Raw genomic sequence first — 18,606 nt, 5'->3', positions numbered from 1 at the left:
CAAATTCATTATGCTGTATCCTCAGGCAGAGACGTGTTGTGTTGATGCCACTCAACTGACAGAAAACGCACTGCAGCACCTGCAAAGACATCAGCTCAGCAACTGTCAGAGAGAAGCTCTCACAAAGTCTACAAACCATCTCCCACACATCACGATAGATGTCAAAATGTCACCCGACACGAAAACATCATCAAATGCCATTTTGTGAACCGGCACTACAGTGTTTACCTACTGTAGTATTAGTGATGATCCAGGCTCAGACTCTACACACACATTGATGTGTGTGTAGAGTCTGAAGTATGAATTAAAAACATCAACAGTGTGCTTTGTGTACATCGATGCACCTGACAGCCTGTGAAAGAGGATCTCAGTTTAGTGAGGACAGCATTATAGGCTGCAGCACAGAATCCCATTTCATGAACCATCAAGCAGCAAAAGTGCTCCAGGCATGCACACCTCCTCAGGAGGAGCTGCAGTGAGGAAACTCATAGAGGCTCCTGGCAGCTGCAGGGATTGTCTACAGCTTAGAATAAAACATTGCTGATATTCAGAATTCCAACACTCCTCAGTCTGTGAACCTGTTTCACTGTTACCAAGCCAGTGAAGGTGTTATTATCATGTACGTTCCCATATGTATGGACTAGTAGGGGCCTAAACCTACTGGTAGGTTCAGGTTATATGCACACACACACAGTGAAATAACAAGATCAAGAGTAGCACTAAACATAAACTGCATGTCCCATTCCTTGACTAATATTACACACGTTTTATAAGTTTTACCTGATGGTGGCACTACATGACAAGTCAAGGGGATCACCAAAGTCGCTACAATTCATACTATTCATAGACATTTACGAATGTCTAAGCAAAGTTTCATGATAATCTATCCAACAGATGTCACGTAACCACAAATGTCAAATGTCAACAACGCGGAGGTGCAAGAGTAAAAGTCAGCAGGATTTGTCTTCACGGAACAGTGAATGTCTGAGTCTTTTCTAGGTGATGAGACTTTTCAGTTTGGACCAGTCTACCCACTGTCGCTGCCATTCCCTACAGCCACAGCACTAGCGTGTCTGAAAAGAGTTTGCTTACATGTGTTTGTCATGGGAACTTGATTCTTATAAATAGACACCCCACAATATAAGCTCAGCAAAGAGATGTAACGCTGACTTCATCACCAGACACCGAGCACAAACTGCAAAACTGTGCAGTATGATTAATCCTCTCTCGGTTTCCCGCGAAATGCAAATTCAGCGATAAAACAGAACTTAAGATGGAAAAAATATATTTTCTCACCAGATAAATGTTTTATAATATTCCTGCGTATCTTCATCCAGTTTAGAAATACTTCATCTGACTTTATTAAACTACTGTTTTTCAAGGAAATACTTAACATTATGAACGTCATCTTGACGGTCTTTGGAGAGGTAATAGAGGGGAAACATGTCAATGTGTGTGCTGTGTATTGGTAAATGTAAGAATAATGTTGCTCTCTTATTGCCTTGTCGGGTTCTTTGAACATCTATTGCAGCACAAACTGCACCAAGACAAGTGAATACATTGTGGGACAGGAGAGCTGCGTGTGTCTGCGTCTGAGTGTGTGTGTGTGTGTGTGTGTGCGAGTCCAGATATACTGCGGCCACACACCCCTCCATCCACCTCTGCTGATGCCAAAAAGGAAGTCCTCATTTGGCTCACACACAGAAACACAGACTCACACACAGACACACACACACACACACACACACACACACACACACACACACGGAGGAGTGTCCCGGTCATGTACTCATAACACCCCCAGGGATTGAAGAAACCACTGCATCACCTGATCTCTTCACAGCACTGCATCATAATCAGCCCAGAAACACGTAGAGCCAACAGAGATCATTCACCCAAATAAAACACTTCTCAATCAATAAGAAAAACAGAGGAATGCCCACATGGAGGATGTCTGCGAGGCCAAATGAAGAAAATCTGCTGCTAAACAAATTTCAAGCCACATCAGTGTCCATCAGAGGCGGTAATGCGCAAATTTTAAATGCACATTAGCGAGAGCTTTGTCATCCACTTCAGTCAGTGAGGGGAATACTTCACTAAAATGCATTTAAGGAAAACGTTGCAATCGAATTAATAAAGCATAAACCCGCTGGTTTAATAGCTACTATGATGGCACAGATTCATGCACACACAGTGAGTGAGCTCTGCAGACTCTTATGTGGGCCCTTCACTTGTGCTGCCTCAGCAGATTCGACTTAGCACACACTCTCCCAGAGCTTTTACTGTAAAACAGTGAGCTGACTCTCATCTACAGACTGACACGCTGTAAAAATGCCCTAGTGAAGAAATACAGATGTAGCGACATGAAAAACAGTTACATGCCGTCTTAAAACGGCTTGTTTTCCATCTGCTTCTTTTCTTGTTGGGAAAATGTAATATTTTAGAAATGAAATATTTCACTTTAAGTCAGTTTCTATATATCTTAATCATAAGTAACCAATGGATCGTACCGTCAGTCGTCTTGCTACAGTGAAAGAAATCCCCATCTCCAGTTGTGCCCTCACTGTACCCTCACACACATGCTTGTTTTTGATATGTTACATTATACTGCAGCACTACATGGTGCTACACACCAGGCATGAGGACTTACCGGCGTGCTGTAAAAGTTCCAATGTGGCAGATTTGCTTTTACTTTAAGAATCTCTTCATTAAAATGAGAGGCGACTGGCAAAATGCTAACACTGTCTGCTCTAATTACCCCTGAGCCATTTATTCTCTCTTTCTCTCTGCAGAGCTTTTTTTTTTTTCCATATTCAGACAGTATGTGTGTAATGAGGCTAGGTGCCTCTGTGACAACCTGGCACGCAGCAAAGCCCCAGTAACTGATGATGCTGTCTTGGACAAAGAGGAGAATGTGCTGCTTACCTTGAGGAGAGATGTGCCGCCTCCTAAACAAGGAGTGGAAGCAGAGAACAGGGTCAGATAAGCTCTTGACAGGAAGAAAAATTTTTACAATCTGCACTTTGGTTCATCCCACTCTCAAAAAGACATCTCAAAACCCCAGAGCCAGTAGGTCCCAGTTTCACCTGTGGGTGTTTCTGTCCAAGACTCTCAGATTAGACTTTCCCTTGTTCAAGGTGCTGCTGAGACGTGCTCAGATCGGGAAGGGAGGAGAGGAAACACTCACACAGACTAACATTGTTCTAACACACTGAAATCAGCACAAGCATCAGTGCCGGTGCAGTTCCACTGCTGTATTTCCCGGCAATGTCTGCTCATTGGCTGAGGAGCTACTCAATAAAAACCCTCCTTGTCATCAATTGGCTGGGGGGGGGGTTAGATTTTCTGTGGCGCACTTACAACTGTGCTCCTCCTCTTTTCCTTCTTGCTCTATCACTTTTTTCCCTCAGTACAGGCATAGAGGGAGTGCTGAGCTTTGAGAATTAGACGCAGAAGGAGAGGGAGGGAGAGAGCGAGGGGAGGGAGGGCAGCGTGAAAGCAGGGGAATCGATGAGTGGTCAGTGGAGAGGTGAAGATGGTAACCAGCGGTCTGCAGTGGCTCTCACAGAGCTTGATTTTAGGTCCTGTGCCTGCTTGCTGCAGGAACTCTGCAGGAACCTGAGTGCAGTGAGGTGTGAGGGACCAGAGAGGATAGAGAGAGGAGGGGGGTGGACGGGGGAGGATGGGTGAGGGGGAGTTACCGGTCTGCTTGGGCTGATTTTGCTGCAGTATAGAGGCAGAACACAGATGGGGAAGTAGTTGTTTTTTTCTTTTTTCTTTTTTCTTTTTTTAACCAGCAGCAGTTGATGTGAGGCTCCAGTGGACTCAGCAGTAGCAGCAACATAAAAAGGCAACTAGTTCCTCCTGTCCTGTTTACAGGCATCAAACATGTAACTGGTGAATTATTAAAAAGAGCAGGAGGTGGGATGAGCTGCAGGAGTGACACAGATGATTGCTGCTGCCTCATCAGGGAGACAGAGATTATAGAGTCATCTAATCAAACAAAAACTGTAAAAGTAAAGCAGGATTCAAATAGTATGTTGTAGAAGAGCATTAAATCCAACATGGTAGTGTCTACAGACAAAACATTCACTTCCACAACTTGGAATTTCACACTTCACGAGGATTACTTGTTATATAAAAGATATATAAGAGAAAATAAGTTGTTTCTGCTATTGACTTTTTAGTTTCTTTCCCACTCAACAATTCAGAGCCAAATTGAATTGAACTGACTTAATGAAGTCTCATTCTGCCATCTGTCATCAACTAAGTACCTGACTTACAGGAGTTGGAGGGAGAGCTGCATCACACTGCCACTGCAGGTTTCTCCAGGGAAATCCATTACGTGGTTTATTAGAATCGCTGTTTACTTCAGCTGCTGTGAATCAGCACGAAATATACACATTCAAATCATTTCCAACAATTTCAGTTCTAACCACCATGAAGACAAATCTCCGGGACATTTTTTTTTTATCCAAAACAGTCCTCAAATCGTTCTGAAAGCATGAGAAAGAGTTACTTAAACTGTACATAACAGCATCACCTCCCCCATACCACCTTAACTGTCCGTGTCTTAGGCGGATGAAAAGTGTCCTCAGACAGTCTATTTAGCTGATTTAGCAGTGCAACATTTGTTAATGAAAAGCAACGACAGGACAGTGGTGTGAGTGCCAGTTTCACCATTACACTTATTAAACCTTCTGGGAAGTTTGCCAAAACCTCTGCAGCAAATAGCAGCCAGGCTCCCCCTCGAGGAGGGCACACCATTTCATTGCCTTTGGCGCTACCCTTGACGTAACAGCAACCAGGCGAGTGCACAGTGCATTACCAACGATCTGAGCAGCACCACCAGATGAGTCAGACATGCTGCATCACTGCCATCATTCACTTCCTGCCTTTTTATGAACTTTCCATATCGCTGTGCTCATTCATTCTGGTCCCACTCGAGGGGGGAAAGTGGTGGAGAGAAAAGTTTTGATGGGATCCAATTATTCAGCCAGGGGATGTTTTGTGATTGCCTCACGCTGGACTTCATAGCAATAAATCATAACTGATGAAACAGAGAGATGAAGAAAATTCAGCGTAGAAATTAGAAGTGGAATATGAGCCCGAAGCAGCCGACTAGGTCTGGTGTCATAAAGGTGAATCAGGGAACCTAATGAGCCTGAAAAGTCAAATGAAAACTGAATACTGAAGCAAGACTGAGCACAAGAAGACAGCCGTGCTAGCTGCTCTGTGAAGGAGCTAAATGAGAATACTGCAGGCTCACAATGACAATGCTAGCGGGCTGATGTTTAGCGAGTATAATGTTCATCGTCTTACTTCGGTATGCAGACATGCTGAAGTTTGCTAAATACAAATTACAGCAGAGGCTGATAGGAAACATTTCCGGTATGTGGTCATAATAAAAAAGAAATACACTTTGATCCCCAAAGAGGTATCAATCATCCTGATAGGGGCACAAATACTGGACGTTTTTTAATGGTTCAACAGTTGTTGAGACGTTTGAGTCAAAACCACAAGTGTGAACTTCCTGGTGGTGCTAGAGGAAAAGTCAGACGGACTCCTACTCTGGGGACATTGAATGTCTGTCTGTGCAAAACTCCAAAGCAGTCAAGTAGAGATATTTCAGTCTGGACCAAAGTGGTGGACTGACCCATCGGCAGGCAGACAGACGTTGGCATCCCTAGAGACACGATGCTACGTGGCTAAAAGGCCAAAAATACCTTGAGATTTGAACCTTTGAGATTTGATGTGTTTACCCAAATGAAATGCTACCAACAAAAAAGCAATTACTCAATTACTCTTACAGTAAACAGAAAATGCCAGAAGTTAATTAGTTAACCTGCATATATTGTGTACATTTTACTAGATTCACGTCACATGATTTCTCAGTTCACAAATTCAGTCAAGGACTGTAAAAAATTGGATTAACTCATAAGATCCAAACAGATGAGTTGTACGTCTTTAATATATTTTGCATATGCACTTACCTAGTGTATGCATCAGTGATTTAAGTGGTTTTCATTGGAGGTTTGAAACTTTGTTGGAGCAGGACCTAAATTAGACAGGAAGTCTCTGGCTCCATGACCCTATTGCAGCATGTCAGCATCCAGGGACTCAACAGAAGTAGGCCTGAGACCCATTATGGCTCCAGGCACACAGGTTAATGCTGCACGACACGAAACGTGCAAGTAGGCGACTAAAAACGGCAAAGACATTCAAAGGATTGGAAGTCGAATGGGCAGTTGAGTGTACTGATCTTCCTTTGTTCCCTGAATTCTTTCTCTTTCATTCCTCTTTTGCGGAGGCAGGGCTTATTAATATATTAAATGGCTTCTTCCACCCTCCTTTCTTCAGGAGGCCCGCAGGTGTCGTTGCTCAATTGTAACACTAGAGGACGCCACACTCACACAGTCAGATTCTATTTTTTCTTCTTTTCTAACTATAATGGTGGAGCTGGATCTCTCACTCTGCAGCACGCTTCAAGCACTTACTTACTGTCTCAGCACAGTAATACTATAGATGAGCACTACTGGGAAACTGTCATCAAAATCTGGTCGATACAATCTGAACATGGTCGTGAAGGAGGAAAATATTGTTCTTGGTTTTTTTTTTACATGTGGATACTTTTATTTGCATTTTTCCATTTTCACCAGTGATTTGCATTTCAGCCAGTTTTCTAAGGTAACAGTAAAGAACATTTTTGCTGGTCCAGCCTCTTGCTCCCAAAATAACCTGAGCAAGATGGAGCACTGAGGCTAATTTTGTCAGCATGTGTGTTAACCCATGTGTCTCAGTAACCTGGATATCTCAGGCATCCTGATGCAATGCCAGTAACTTCAAGTCGAAATTCTTACAAGATCAGGATTGTAGACTGGTATTATTATTATGGGAGTCCTGACATACTGTAATGTACTCTAGGGTCTGCAGATGAATAGTGCTGCTGTAATGAATAGTGCTGCTGTCTCCGGATTCTCACTGGTCTGCTGCCAAAGGGGCTTCATGCGTCCAGCAGCTGAGTGAAACTGTATCAGACAGTAATTAAATCAATTTGGGAGGTACAGTAGCTTAAAGTAGGTTTCTGCTTTAGCATAGTCAGCCCTGTCCAAAAATAAAGTTTCTGAAACAGGGGTTTATGCTTTTTATTTTAAATTCTTGATATTTCTTTATTGTGAAAATGCCTTGAATTTGATGCTAAATATATAAAAATAAGTAAATTTTGATTGAATATATTATGTGCTTGTCTCTAGACAAAGTCCAGCTGACTTACTCCACACTAACCAAAGAGTCATGCTTGCTGCTTGCAATTAACTGAAATGTATAAATGGGTGTTCTTTCGTTTTTTAATTTGACATTTGTTCTAAAAATGCGTACCACATTACATAGTTCTTTGCAGCAAAACCTATCATAAATTATTGTTTTTACCTGTAAAATAGTGTTAGCAAATTCTTACACTTCACAAAATCAGTATAAATCAAAATCCGAAATGTAAATAGAATTAAGTGCACTACATGCAGGATTGTGCCGGCTTTACTATATCTTTTTATTAATTTCTCATTAAAACAGATAGAGTTACTAAGTATACGCACAATATTCAGTTTTGTCTTTGTTCACGACAGTAGCCACTGCATTGAAAAAACAAAACCAGAAATTAAAATATTTATTGATATAAACACGTAGATGTTACATGTAGCTCTCCCATGAGGAACAGTAAATCCATGTTGTACAATTATTGGTGTACACCTACTGAGACTGACAAGATGATAAACTTGGGAGGTAGAGTATTTAGAACATGTGATAATTTAGTTACCGTGGACAGTGTTGTTGGGGAAAAAGCTGATTGTGGACATGGATACGGACTTAATAGTGTGGTGAACGTTAAAGGCATAAAGGGACAACAATTGTTCATTATGACACAGGGTAACACTCGGCAAGAGGTCACAGATAACAAGCCTTTGGTAGTGTAGTCACCAGCCATATATACATGTTCTTCCAGGAATCCAGCAGCTTCCTGTAACGGTAAAGAAACTCTTTAAAGTCTTCATTCAACATTGGGGACGACAGTTTTAGAAACGCTAAAAGTGTCACGCACCTTATGCTGCAAAGGCCTCATTCCCTCTGCTCCTAATTTGGGATTGCAACAGATGAACAAATAACGAAAACAGCTGTTAAAACGGAGTTTAGTGCTGCGGTTGTACAAACGGCGGCAATTCAGAATAAAATAAAGAACATTTTTTTCTGTTTTTTTTTTTTACATTTTTTTTATTATATGTGTGTAAATGTATCCAGCAGTTAAGTATTGCATAAAATCAAGCCATTACACATTACTACTACTTACATTACTACTGAGAGAGTAACCTACTAAAATGCTGTATCTCAGTGTCCTGAAGGTGGCTGCTGCTTCTGCTGCTTGCTGCTGAGTCGAGGAAATGTGATTAAGTCACCTAACCAAGTCCACGAGGAGCCATTACAGATTTAATTTATGGGCGCTACCTCTTGGACTCTTTCAGTGGCAGAGGCCAATTTTCCAAGTTTAGTGCCCTCCATGTATGGAAAGTAAGTCATGGAGGAGGCAGGTGTCACCTCAGGACTCATATAGACTCAAACACATCCTGTTTTAATTGTTAAGCTTGTTAAGCTGCTGCATAGATTTCACAAATGTCCGCGCTGCGCAACTTAACTGCAAATTGCGGCTTTTGGACTTAAGCGTCTTTAGCAATACAAAGAAGATTCAAACATGATCTTAATCATTTCTGACCTGTGAGAATGTGAATGTTGACCTATTTCTTATCTGCGTCTGCAACCGCCGGCTCTGTTTAACAGAAAGATCATTTTCAGAAGGTTAAAACTCACACGCTGGTAAAGCAAGTTGTAAATACAAGTTGCGCACCTATAAATAGATTAGAAAGAGTTTATTTATTTATTTATTTTAAGATCTTGACTTACGTTTGACCTCCAGCTTGCAGCTGACAGTTGCTTCTCCGTGATCGTTCTTGGCTTTGCAGGAGTACACACCTCCGTCAAAGTTGCCAGGCTTACGGATCTCAAGAGAGCAGATACCCTGGACGCAGATCTGCCTGTACTTGGGGTCCTCTCCGATAATCATCTGGTTCTTCATCCAAATAACCTTGGGCTGCAGAAAAAAAAAGAGATTTACATAAGCAAAATATATGATTTGTGCATGTTTTCCTGCAGGAGTGTGGTAATTATATTAAACCATCTCGCAGCTATTATCTCACAACTAAACAAGCAGCAGTGGTGTTTCTATTTATGTTTATGCTTGGCAAATAAAAATCCTTTTGACTGAAGTGGACACACAGCACACACCCAGTGTGTACTGACATGGTGAGGACCTCCTGGGGCCCCCGTAGGGAATGTTACACATGTGATCCCACTTCCCCGCTGACCTCCTGAGCCTCTCCTCATCCTCCCCTGCTTCAGAAGCAAAGGATACCAATTCTAGCCTTCTCATCAAGACAATCTATGCTCCCCAGTGGGATTATGGGCCTAAACAGGAGGTGAGAGACTCAGATAGAGGGTTAACAAGGCCAGGTGAAGATCTTACACATTCTCAGCTCAGAGCCAAAGCTGCTGACAAGTACTTTGAGCAGTGGCACCTCTGGTGTTGTGGTATAATCTAGCAAACAAATGGGCACTTGCTCATCAGTCTGACATTTGAGCTCGATAAATTTCTGCATTTCAACATGCCAAATGCCAGGACTGTATCAGGGGTTTTGCTTTTACAAAGCTGCCAACTATTTCCCAAAACACACTCCCCACCTTCCAGAGAGTCGTTAGTTACTATTCACTTCACAAAATGCATGAAAAACCAACCGGCAGCAGGTTGTTTGGGGAATTCTGCCTCGGTGGTGCGTTCAGTGACATTCAAAGATCACTGAATTTATGAGCTAAGTTATCAGGAAATCAAACTTGGAGGTCAAACGATGTGCAGGTGTCGTTTAGGAGTGAGTCAGTTTCATAAACCAAAACCAAATTGTGAATCTGGAATTCTGAGTTTAAAACTGAGGAGTTAATGGAGTTTCGGTGCTTGGTTTTGGGTGCTGTTGTGTGATACTGGTGTAAAGAAATGTTACTGTACTTTTGGGGATCCCCTGACGGAGCACAGCAGCTTGGTGCTGTAGCCGACAGTGGTGGCTCTGTCGCTCAGAGAGGTGGTGAACTTGGGCGGCTCGCTGAAGTCGCGCTCCTTGTAATCAGGAGGCTTGTAGTCAATACCTGGAGGATGGAGGAGAAACAGACTTGACCACGGAGCTCCTACTATGCACCTTAGCTGATAAATGCTGTATCAGTTAGTTTGGTTGATTGATATTTTGACACTGTGTGAGGGATTTTCTGACATACTCAAAATAAGAATCGTAACAACTGTATTGTTGATGGAAATGTGTCTCACGTAGGTGCACATGAAACCAAAAAGCTCTACAACAGTCAGAACAGAACAGAACAGATCTGTCTGATAGTCGTTTGCATGGTTGTAATCTCTCAACAAAAGGAGCCTACTGTATATGAGTGGATACTAATATTCTGTTACTATTACTCAATCCGGATCTGTAAAAAAGAATAATCGGAGCTCAAAAGTCCACTTAATAGCTTTCTGGGCTTTCAACCTCATCTGAGAGTCTGCTGAAAGCTAACAAAAGCGCATAGCATTTAATAATAATAATGAAGGAGGTACATTAGGGTTCAAATAAAAGCATGGTGCGTTTATGTGTGAGTCATTGTAGTGCCTAACAGTCTGCTCTGAGATTATCTCTGTTTATCCAAACTGTAGGGTCCAGTCGCTATTAATCGTCTCACCTTGGTTCTCAATCTGATGTCAGACTCTTCACATAAGTGATCAGATGCTGCCAATTACTGTAATATTTGCCTTCTGAACCCCATATGGAGAATTTCATCTTTTCCATGAAAGTGGACTTCACAAAGGTAAAGAACAAACTTCTATTTGAATCTTTTTAGCTGAACTACAGCCTGCTGGCTAATGCTTAATGTTTATACAAGGTCAGCAGGTAAGAAACTGACTCCAACTAGAAAGCTGAGGAAGGACCGATGAGACGAGATCTTCAGAGGAAGCACGGATCATTTAAGATATGATTTTCATGTGAGCGGAGGAACAAGAAAAGACCAAATCACCTGTCTTCAGGATCTTGGCCTCCTCCTTTGCAACAGTGGCGCCCTCGCTGATCCCACACTTGTTCTCAGAAAAGACTTTGAACTTGTAGGTGTTGCCCATGATGAGGTCGGAGATGGTGGCGTTCAGTCTATGGTAGTGCTCCAACACAGTGAACCAGTCCTGTAGGCACACAGTGAAGACATGATGATGTAGCTGAGGAGGTTTTGAGGCGTCAGGATTTACCGTATGCAATTAATCAGGGTGATCCTTCTCATAATAACCATCACAGATAATTTATTAGAACCCTGCAGTCAGACACCCTTTGAACTTACTCCAGTCTTTTTGTCGGCCTTCTGGATTGTGTAACCTGTGATGTCTGTGTTTCCGTTGTCAGTGGGTGCAGTCCATTCCAGAGCAACATTGAAGCCCCAGGTATCCACGATCTTTACAGTGGCGGGAGGCCCAGGCAGCTCTGTGAACAGCCAGGCACTGATTAAGTGTTGAAGTATCACTTCAACAGTTTTACATCTTGTCACACCAAAAAAAGAAACGATTCCAAAATGATTTTCTTCGATGCATCTCGGACACACCGACTGCGTTTCGTCTCTTTTTGACGCAATCTCAGCATTTTTACTCACCAACAATTTGAAGGATGAGTGAAGCCTTGTCCTCGAAGTCCTCCACCTTCACAGACATCTCATACACTCCGGAGTCTTCTCTCTCAGATGAGCGGATGAACAGGATGCTGTCTCTTTCGGTGCTGCGGATGTTCACCCTCTTTGTGTCCAGGGGCTGCCCGTTCTTTGTCCAGGTGACCACGGGTTTGGGTTTGCCCTGGTAAAAGAAAAAGGAAGCGAGAAGGTGAGGAGGAGGAGGAGGAGTCCCGTAGTTTTACAGGGAGATACGGTCCGTCTACTTACTGTGAAGGGGATGGTGAGGTTGATCTTATCCCCAACGTGAGCGACGTATCTCTGCCTGAGGAAACGAGGCAAGCGAACCTTGGGACGATCTAGAGAGCAAAACAATGAATGAAACAACCAGCGATTATTACAGCAAGTCAACACTTACACATCACTTTTTAAAGGTCTTTTATTTGCTGGTTTGCTTCACTGACTGGCTGATTTTAAGGATCTGTTAGAGAGATTTCTGGAGTGAGACAAAAGGATTTAATTCACTTTTGTGGCTAAAATATCTTGAGGAAATCAATAAACTCACCGAGCTCATCTAAGCCCATTTTAGCCGGGGGAGTTTTCACTGGTGCCATCAGGGTGCGTCTGTGCTTTAACTGGTTGTAAAAGTAACCGTTATTCTAAGTCCTTTACCCCTTTGGCTATGTGTATGTCTACTCTGTGGTGCTTTTGTTTTAATGGCTTGATGTGTTAAAGGAACAAGACAGAACATGGGGCCAACAGGACTTTGTATTGATTCTAATGCACAAAAAAGAGAAGTTATGCATATTTCTGTAAGACAAAATGTTTAGAAAGCAGAATAGTTGATGTTTGTATCTGCACTGGTTGTTGAGCCATGAATTATACTTTTACACTTTATGCTATGTCTATTAGAGAGGGTTTTTCATATTGTAAATAAATCAGTAAAATAAGATTTATAAAATAGCTGCCTTAATAATTGTTTTACATATTTGTTCATTTCATATTCACACACACACACATCATGCAGCTTTTAACTGTTATCATCTACAAATTGTTTTCCCTCTGGAATTTATTGTAGTTTGTTGTCCTATGAAAAATGCAAGCTGACACATACACTCGCCTTAAATTATCACATGAAATTGGAAAAGTAAGATGTAAGTGTAAATCTGCAGGTAGGGAATTAAACTCATTATACATTATAAAATGGTATGAGGTGCCTTGGTGGCTCATTTGAAAAAACAATATATGTGTACCACATGTGTATTAGCTTGTAAAGAAAGCCCGAATAGGCCATTAATTATCATAAAAAGAAAATCATGAGGATAGTTAGCCACTGTGACATTTGAAATGATACTTAAGCCTCAGTGGCATCGCGGTGAGGCTCATTTGTAAAAGCGGTTTGGTGAGAGGCACCACCTGCTGAGTCGAGCGGAGCAACATTTGTCAGGACTCTAAATAAAGCAGGCGTACTGTAGTATGTCACCTCCCCTCCTGACGCATGATTGGGAGCTTCAGTTACTCCCACTCACGTCAGAATGCATTAAAATCACAGATGAATTTCGCAGAAGACGGCAGCACAAGCAGCTGATTTGTGCTGATAAACTGCTGCATGAATTATTTGGCGTAAAAAAAAAAAAAAAAAGAAAAGGAAGTGAGATGAGGTGTAATTAGAACACATATACCACATGCTGAGCGTCTTATCACTTCCCACGGGCTTAATGAACATTGTCCCTGTAAAGTCTGTGGCATGTTTCAAAATAAACAGTGAATCTCTGGAAGTGTCATGAGATTTGGGTGTCACCTGAGAAGTTAGATATACCACCCCCACCCACCGCCTCCCCCCGTCTGTACGCAGAGACAGGACACACTGGAATTTGCCATCCCCACCCAACCCTTCCCCCCCCCGTCTCCTCCCCCCACGGCCCCCACCTGCTTGCAGTCAGATCACTTGTCACCATCGATCTTGCGGAGAGGAGCCCAACACTCCCTCAGCACGAATCCTGGCAGGAAGTCACAATGCAATGCCAAACCCTCCACAGCAAATCTCTGTTAATAACAGCGACATCCCAACTATTTTTCCAAAGCTTTGTGGTCATATTGAGGGAAACCATTCATAAGTTTCTATATGTGGACCACCTGCTATGGCAAACATGGCGGTGGACACGGACGTGACAATATTGAAATATTGCCAGTTGCCCCCCTGTTCAGGTCTCCATTACGCACACTGGTGATTTGTGAGTGAGCCAAAGTAAGGCAGCTCCTCCTTTTAAAGCCCTCAGGGTCCAATCATCATTTTCTCTTTAGATATAGTGTGTATGGTTAACACTGTAAGGTATACGACGTCAATAAAATCGTCTACTTAACAAGTGTGTGGCTGTCACACTGTGGCTGGGTGGCTCGGCGTTTCAGCTCAAAGTGGAAACGAGCGAGAAGAGAGCGGTTTTATACCATTAACACTGCAGGTATGTGCCAACAGGACACAGACAGCTGAGAGGAAAACATTGCTGAGCTGTTTCTGTTTGACTCCTGCGCCTCACTGCTCCCCTTCCACGCAACAAACGGCTCTACAAAGTTCAGACCAAACCTGCGTCAAACAATCGGTCCCATAAAGGTTTAACTTTACAGACGGTTTAACTAATCGTGTAACTCCTGAGAGAAAATGTAATCACACAATGTTACTTGGAAACTCTGTCCATCTATGTTTTTTCCCTCTGTGGTAGCTTCCTGAAAACTGCAAATTTCAATGGACATGTATTTGTCATTAAAAATAGTACTGGATGTAAGAGAACTAAAGGATAAAACACCCTAAAGAGTAGTAGTGTAGTTACTTTTTACGTATGTGGGGTGAATGTGGTGTTTAGTACCTTTAATTTTTGCTTATTTTGAAAAGCCTTTCTTGTGTTCTTCATGTCAGTAAGTGCCTGCTTTTGCTAACAATTTCAGCACATAACAATGTCCCACTTTTCTCGCTCCCCTCCTTTTTTTTTTTTTTCTGTGTACTGACCCATTTAAGAAGCCGTGGATTCCTGAACAGAGGAGATGCTCCATATTGTTTATAGAAGTCACTTATCTACGTGATGTCTTTCATTTTGCTATATGTTTCCTGTGTGTGATCAATAAAGTTGATCCTATTCTGCAATTTTTTTTTTGTGATTCTGGTTTTTGGTGATAAAATAAGCAGTCCATGTCTAGGGCTGAAATTCTGCAAACACTTTCTTACCAGCGACCTCCTTCACCAGGACGGCCTCGGGGAGGGCGACCGGGGGGCTGCTGCCTCCAGCATTAATAGCCACCACACGGATCTTCAGACGGTCACCAGTGGTCTGGTTCTTGATAACATAGCGGCAGGACTTCTGCAGATCCTCATTGACTGCTTTCCAGTCCTCAGCTGTATGGGAAAATTATACAGAATGAAGACTTATGGAACTGTCGTTTATCTTGACATTACAGGATAATGACTGTGATTATAATTATGTTATGCTGACAGTGCAGACTGGGAGGAACAGATCTAATTCGCACAGGACTGATTCAGTAGGCCAATAAGCACCGTTTGTGGTGCAGCTTTGTGATGGTAACACAGTGATCATGTTTGACACATATATTGTATGAGACATGAAATTGCTGCTCTGTGAGTGATCAGTGCGCCCTGCCTGCTAAATCAAGCCTACGTTGAACTGCTGCTGATATCAGCTTAGGGCTGTAAGTCTAAAAGCAGGACCTCCAGCAAGACCACAGCACCTCCTGACATGCCTCTCTCCTTGTAGGGAGAAGTTAGGTAGCTCACGATATAACTCTGCGAGTGACACTTCAGGGACAGCTGCAACCGATACGGCTGACCCACATTAAAACCGCAATTTAACAAGTTCCAGAGTGTATTTTAAAAGCATTCAAACATTACGGGCATAACTATAGATATTGGAGATATAATGACGCTTAATGTAAAACCTAAATTCAGCTTTTGAAATAAAATCTTTTGAAATAATTTAAAGGTCAGCTGACATTTTTTCCTGGGGTATTAATAATCCGACCCCTTCCGTGCACATGTTCAAAAGTAGAGCGGCACTTACTTCCGTCCTTGCAGACTTCAATGGTGTATCCATCCAGACCGGATGGTCCGATGTTCTCTGGCTGGCTCCAAATGATAGAAACTGAGGTGTCATTCTTATCCTCAACGAACAGATCCACTGGAGCGCTTGTGGGCTCTGCAGATGCCACAGAAACATGAAATCATTCTACTGACATTTGCGAGAGTCAGAAGTGCACAAACTGGTTCAAAGTTGAGGTTAAGAAGAGGTGGTGATGCAGCTCTATACAAGTGATCAAAGTAGAATCGTATCACTCTGAGATGCAGTTTCTCTCCCTGAGTGGAGGGTTACCTTTGGGTGGAGGAGGTGGAGGTGTGGGCGGTTTAGGCTCTTCTGGTGCAGGCGCTTCAGCAGCTTCAGCTGATGTTAAATAGGCATTTGCATTATTATTGGCAGCATGTAATGAGCAGAGCGATGCTACAGCATCAAAGAAATTCCAGTTATGTACCTCTCAGCTCTCTGTCTCCCTTATCGGGAGGTCAAAGGATTTACAGTGCTGATCCTGAAGGACTCTTTGTCCATTTTGTCTCAAATAATCTCAAATATTAAAGAGAGATGAGTCAACGGGAACATGTTCTGTTTTTGCAGGTTGGTTTACCATCAGCTGGTGCTTCGCCGTCAGCAGCGGGAGCAGCTTCGTCTGTGGCTGGAGCGGCGGCAGCTATTATCAAATGTTAGATATTAATAATTAGTGCCTTAAGCTGGTGGGAGATGTTCTGACAGATGCTACAATACAATATGTGTTGAGACTGCAGACTGTGGTGAAGGCGTCATAAAGAAGTCAGTTAGTGATGTTAGCTTTACCGTTGAAGATTCAGAGCTAATGATGATTATTCATGTGAGATATCTGTTGTGGCTCATGTGACAGTTTTTACCATCAGCAGGGGCCTCAGCAGGGGCAGCTGGCGTTTCCTCTGCGACGGGAACAGCGGCTGGTATTAGATGTTAGAGGATAGTAGCGTTAGATATTAGAGTAGTTAGATTTAGTATAGGAGGTGGACGGATCAAGATTTAATTGCACTTGTACAAAATGTCTGTCATTCCACTCTTTTGGTTTTACCATCAGCAGGGGCCTCAGCAGGGGCAGCTGGCGATTCCTCTGCGACAGGAGCGGCGGCTGATATTAAATGTTAGAGGATAGTAGCGTTAGATATTAGAGTAGTTAGCTTTAGTACAGAAGGTGGACGGATCAAGATTTGACAACACAAAATGTCATCGTTATTCCAGTCTTTTGGTTTTACCATCGGCAGGGGCCTCAGCGGCAGCAACCGGGGTTTCCTCTGTAGCAGGCGCAGCAGCTGATATTAGAGGTTAGAAGAGATCAGTAGAAAAACAACATATTGAAAACATTATATAACGTTTTCAAAATGTTGAGGTTGGGTTAATATTATATTAATACAATATAATATCATATCAAAAGTAAAAAAACAAGGAGAAGTTATAGTGAGCAGAAACGGGTGAGATAGGTGGTAGCTGTGATAACTCCTCTCCTCTGGCTGGCTGATCTGCAAGCAAGAGGAGCTGAAGTAGATTTCACATGTTAGAATGAAGATGAATCAGGTTCACTGAAGAAGATGTTAAATATTAGAAATTATCAAGAAACTTTTTTTTTCTCTTTTTTTTTTTAATAGAACAGGTGCTGTTAATGTGTGGTACACATCAGTGAAGTCAGCGTGCCAGACCATTTTAGGTTATTTATATGTTTGGGTTTGTTGGTGTTGGCCTGTTGAGTTCACTGAGGTGTGAAGGCGCATATTAGCATCGACTTTACGAGTCCACATCACACGTTTGCTGAATGAAGGCAACGCGCATGAGTGCAACACTGATGCGCTTTCAGTAACTTTTACAGATGAGCTGGAAGAATTAAAAAGGTCCAAGCGGGCGGTCTATGCAGTGACCATGCAGTTATCTGTTATCCGTTTTCTGTCCGTGGCTACAACTCTTTACCCAGGGGACCTTCACGCTGAGCGCGCCCTGACGCACGTGCGTAAAGGTTACCGCGTTCTTACCAGGGGTCGGACCGACCACTTTGGATTTGACTGAAAGGCTAAAGGACTAATTAAAGGCGCATCTACTGAGAAATCAAATGAAGGTGGACTGTGAGCCGTGTAACCGACAGCAAGTCGTGGCTCACACGCCGCTGCGCTCGGTGCATTACCGTCTGCGGGCGGAGGAGTGGGGGGTTTGGGCTCCTCAGCCGGGGCAGCAGGGGCCTCTCCCTCCGCAGGGGCCGCCTCAGCAGGTGCCGCTTCGGCTTCAGCGGGGGCCGCGGCCTCCTCGGGTGCCGGCTCGGCAGCAGGCTCCGGCTCCGGAGCCTTCTCCTCCTCCTTGGCTGGTTCTTTCTTAGCCGCCTTCTTGATCGGGGCAGGCTTGGACGGCATGTTGGAGGTTGCAGCTAATTCCCAACTCGGTAAAGTCCTTAAACTGTATTCAATGCCGGTATTCCTGCGGGGGCGGAAGGCTTATATAGGGCTGGGTGGGTTCAGGCACCTCCCCCTAATGTAACAGATACTGGGGACCATGTATGACTCAGACCACCATGTCTGTGCGTCTCAGTCACTGAGCATCATTTAATGTCCCACCTCATAAGCCATGGCCCAGTGAAATCAAAATAAATGAAGTCACAAAAATGTAAATGGGAAATACAGCCAGGAGTTATTGGCTTTAACAGTGCTATTTAATGGTGTTCATGGTTCCATTATGTTCATGGTACCCGATGCTGCTTAGTTTTTCACATGCA

General features: G+C 43.1%; 1 protein-coding gene across 8 annotated transcripts; it reads right to left on the bottom strand.

Annotated features, from left to right (window-relative positions):
* Positions 1–7,647: 7,647 nt before the first annotated feature.
* LOC139209905 (myosin-binding protein H-like) lies at positions 7,648–18,298 on the bottom strand. Of its 8 annotated transcripts, none has more exons than XM_070839835.1 (18): positions 18,025–18,298; positions 17,108–17,164; positions 16,927–16,983; positions 16,742–16,798; positions 16,465–16,527; positions 16,158–16,226; positions 15,849–15,983; positions 15,002–15,169; positions 12,052–12,140; positions 11,770–11,965; positions 11,464–11,603; positions 11,152–11,311; positions 10,103–10,239; positions 8,950–9,136; positions 8,762–8,815; positions 8,342–8,419; positions 8,096–8,127; positions 7,648–8,014 (listed from the first exon to the last, which is right to left on the bottom strand). In XM_070839835.1, exons 1-15 carry the CDS (start codon positions 18,245–18,247, stop codon positions 8,784–8,786), a joined length of 1,770 nt encoding a protein of 589 aa, XP_070695936.1. In that variant the 5' UTR covers positions 18,248–18,298; the 3' UTR covers positions 7,648–8,014; positions 8,096–8,127; positions 8,342–8,419; positions 8,762–8,783. The 8 variants fall into 8 exon arrangements, with proteins under 8 accessions (XP_070695936.1, XP_070695929.1, XP_070695922.1 ...); XM_070839828.1 differs by having other exon boundaries at positions 8,366–8,419; XM_070839821.1 differs by having other exon boundaries at positions 8,342–8,416.
* Positions 18,299–18,606: the final 308 nt, after the last annotated feature.

This window comes from Pempheris klunzingeri, chromosome 2, assembly GCF_042242105.1.
Source record: "Pempheris klunzingeri isolate RE-2024b chromosome 2, fPemKlu1.hap1, whole genome shotgun sequence".
NCBI classification, from domain to species: Eukaryota; Metazoa; Chordata; class Actinopteri; order Acropomatiformes; family Pempheridae; genus Pempheris; species Pempheris klunzingeri.
The sequence above is the reverse complement of the archived record's forward strand: the minus strand, read 5'-3'. Positions and strand labels throughout refer to the sequence as shown.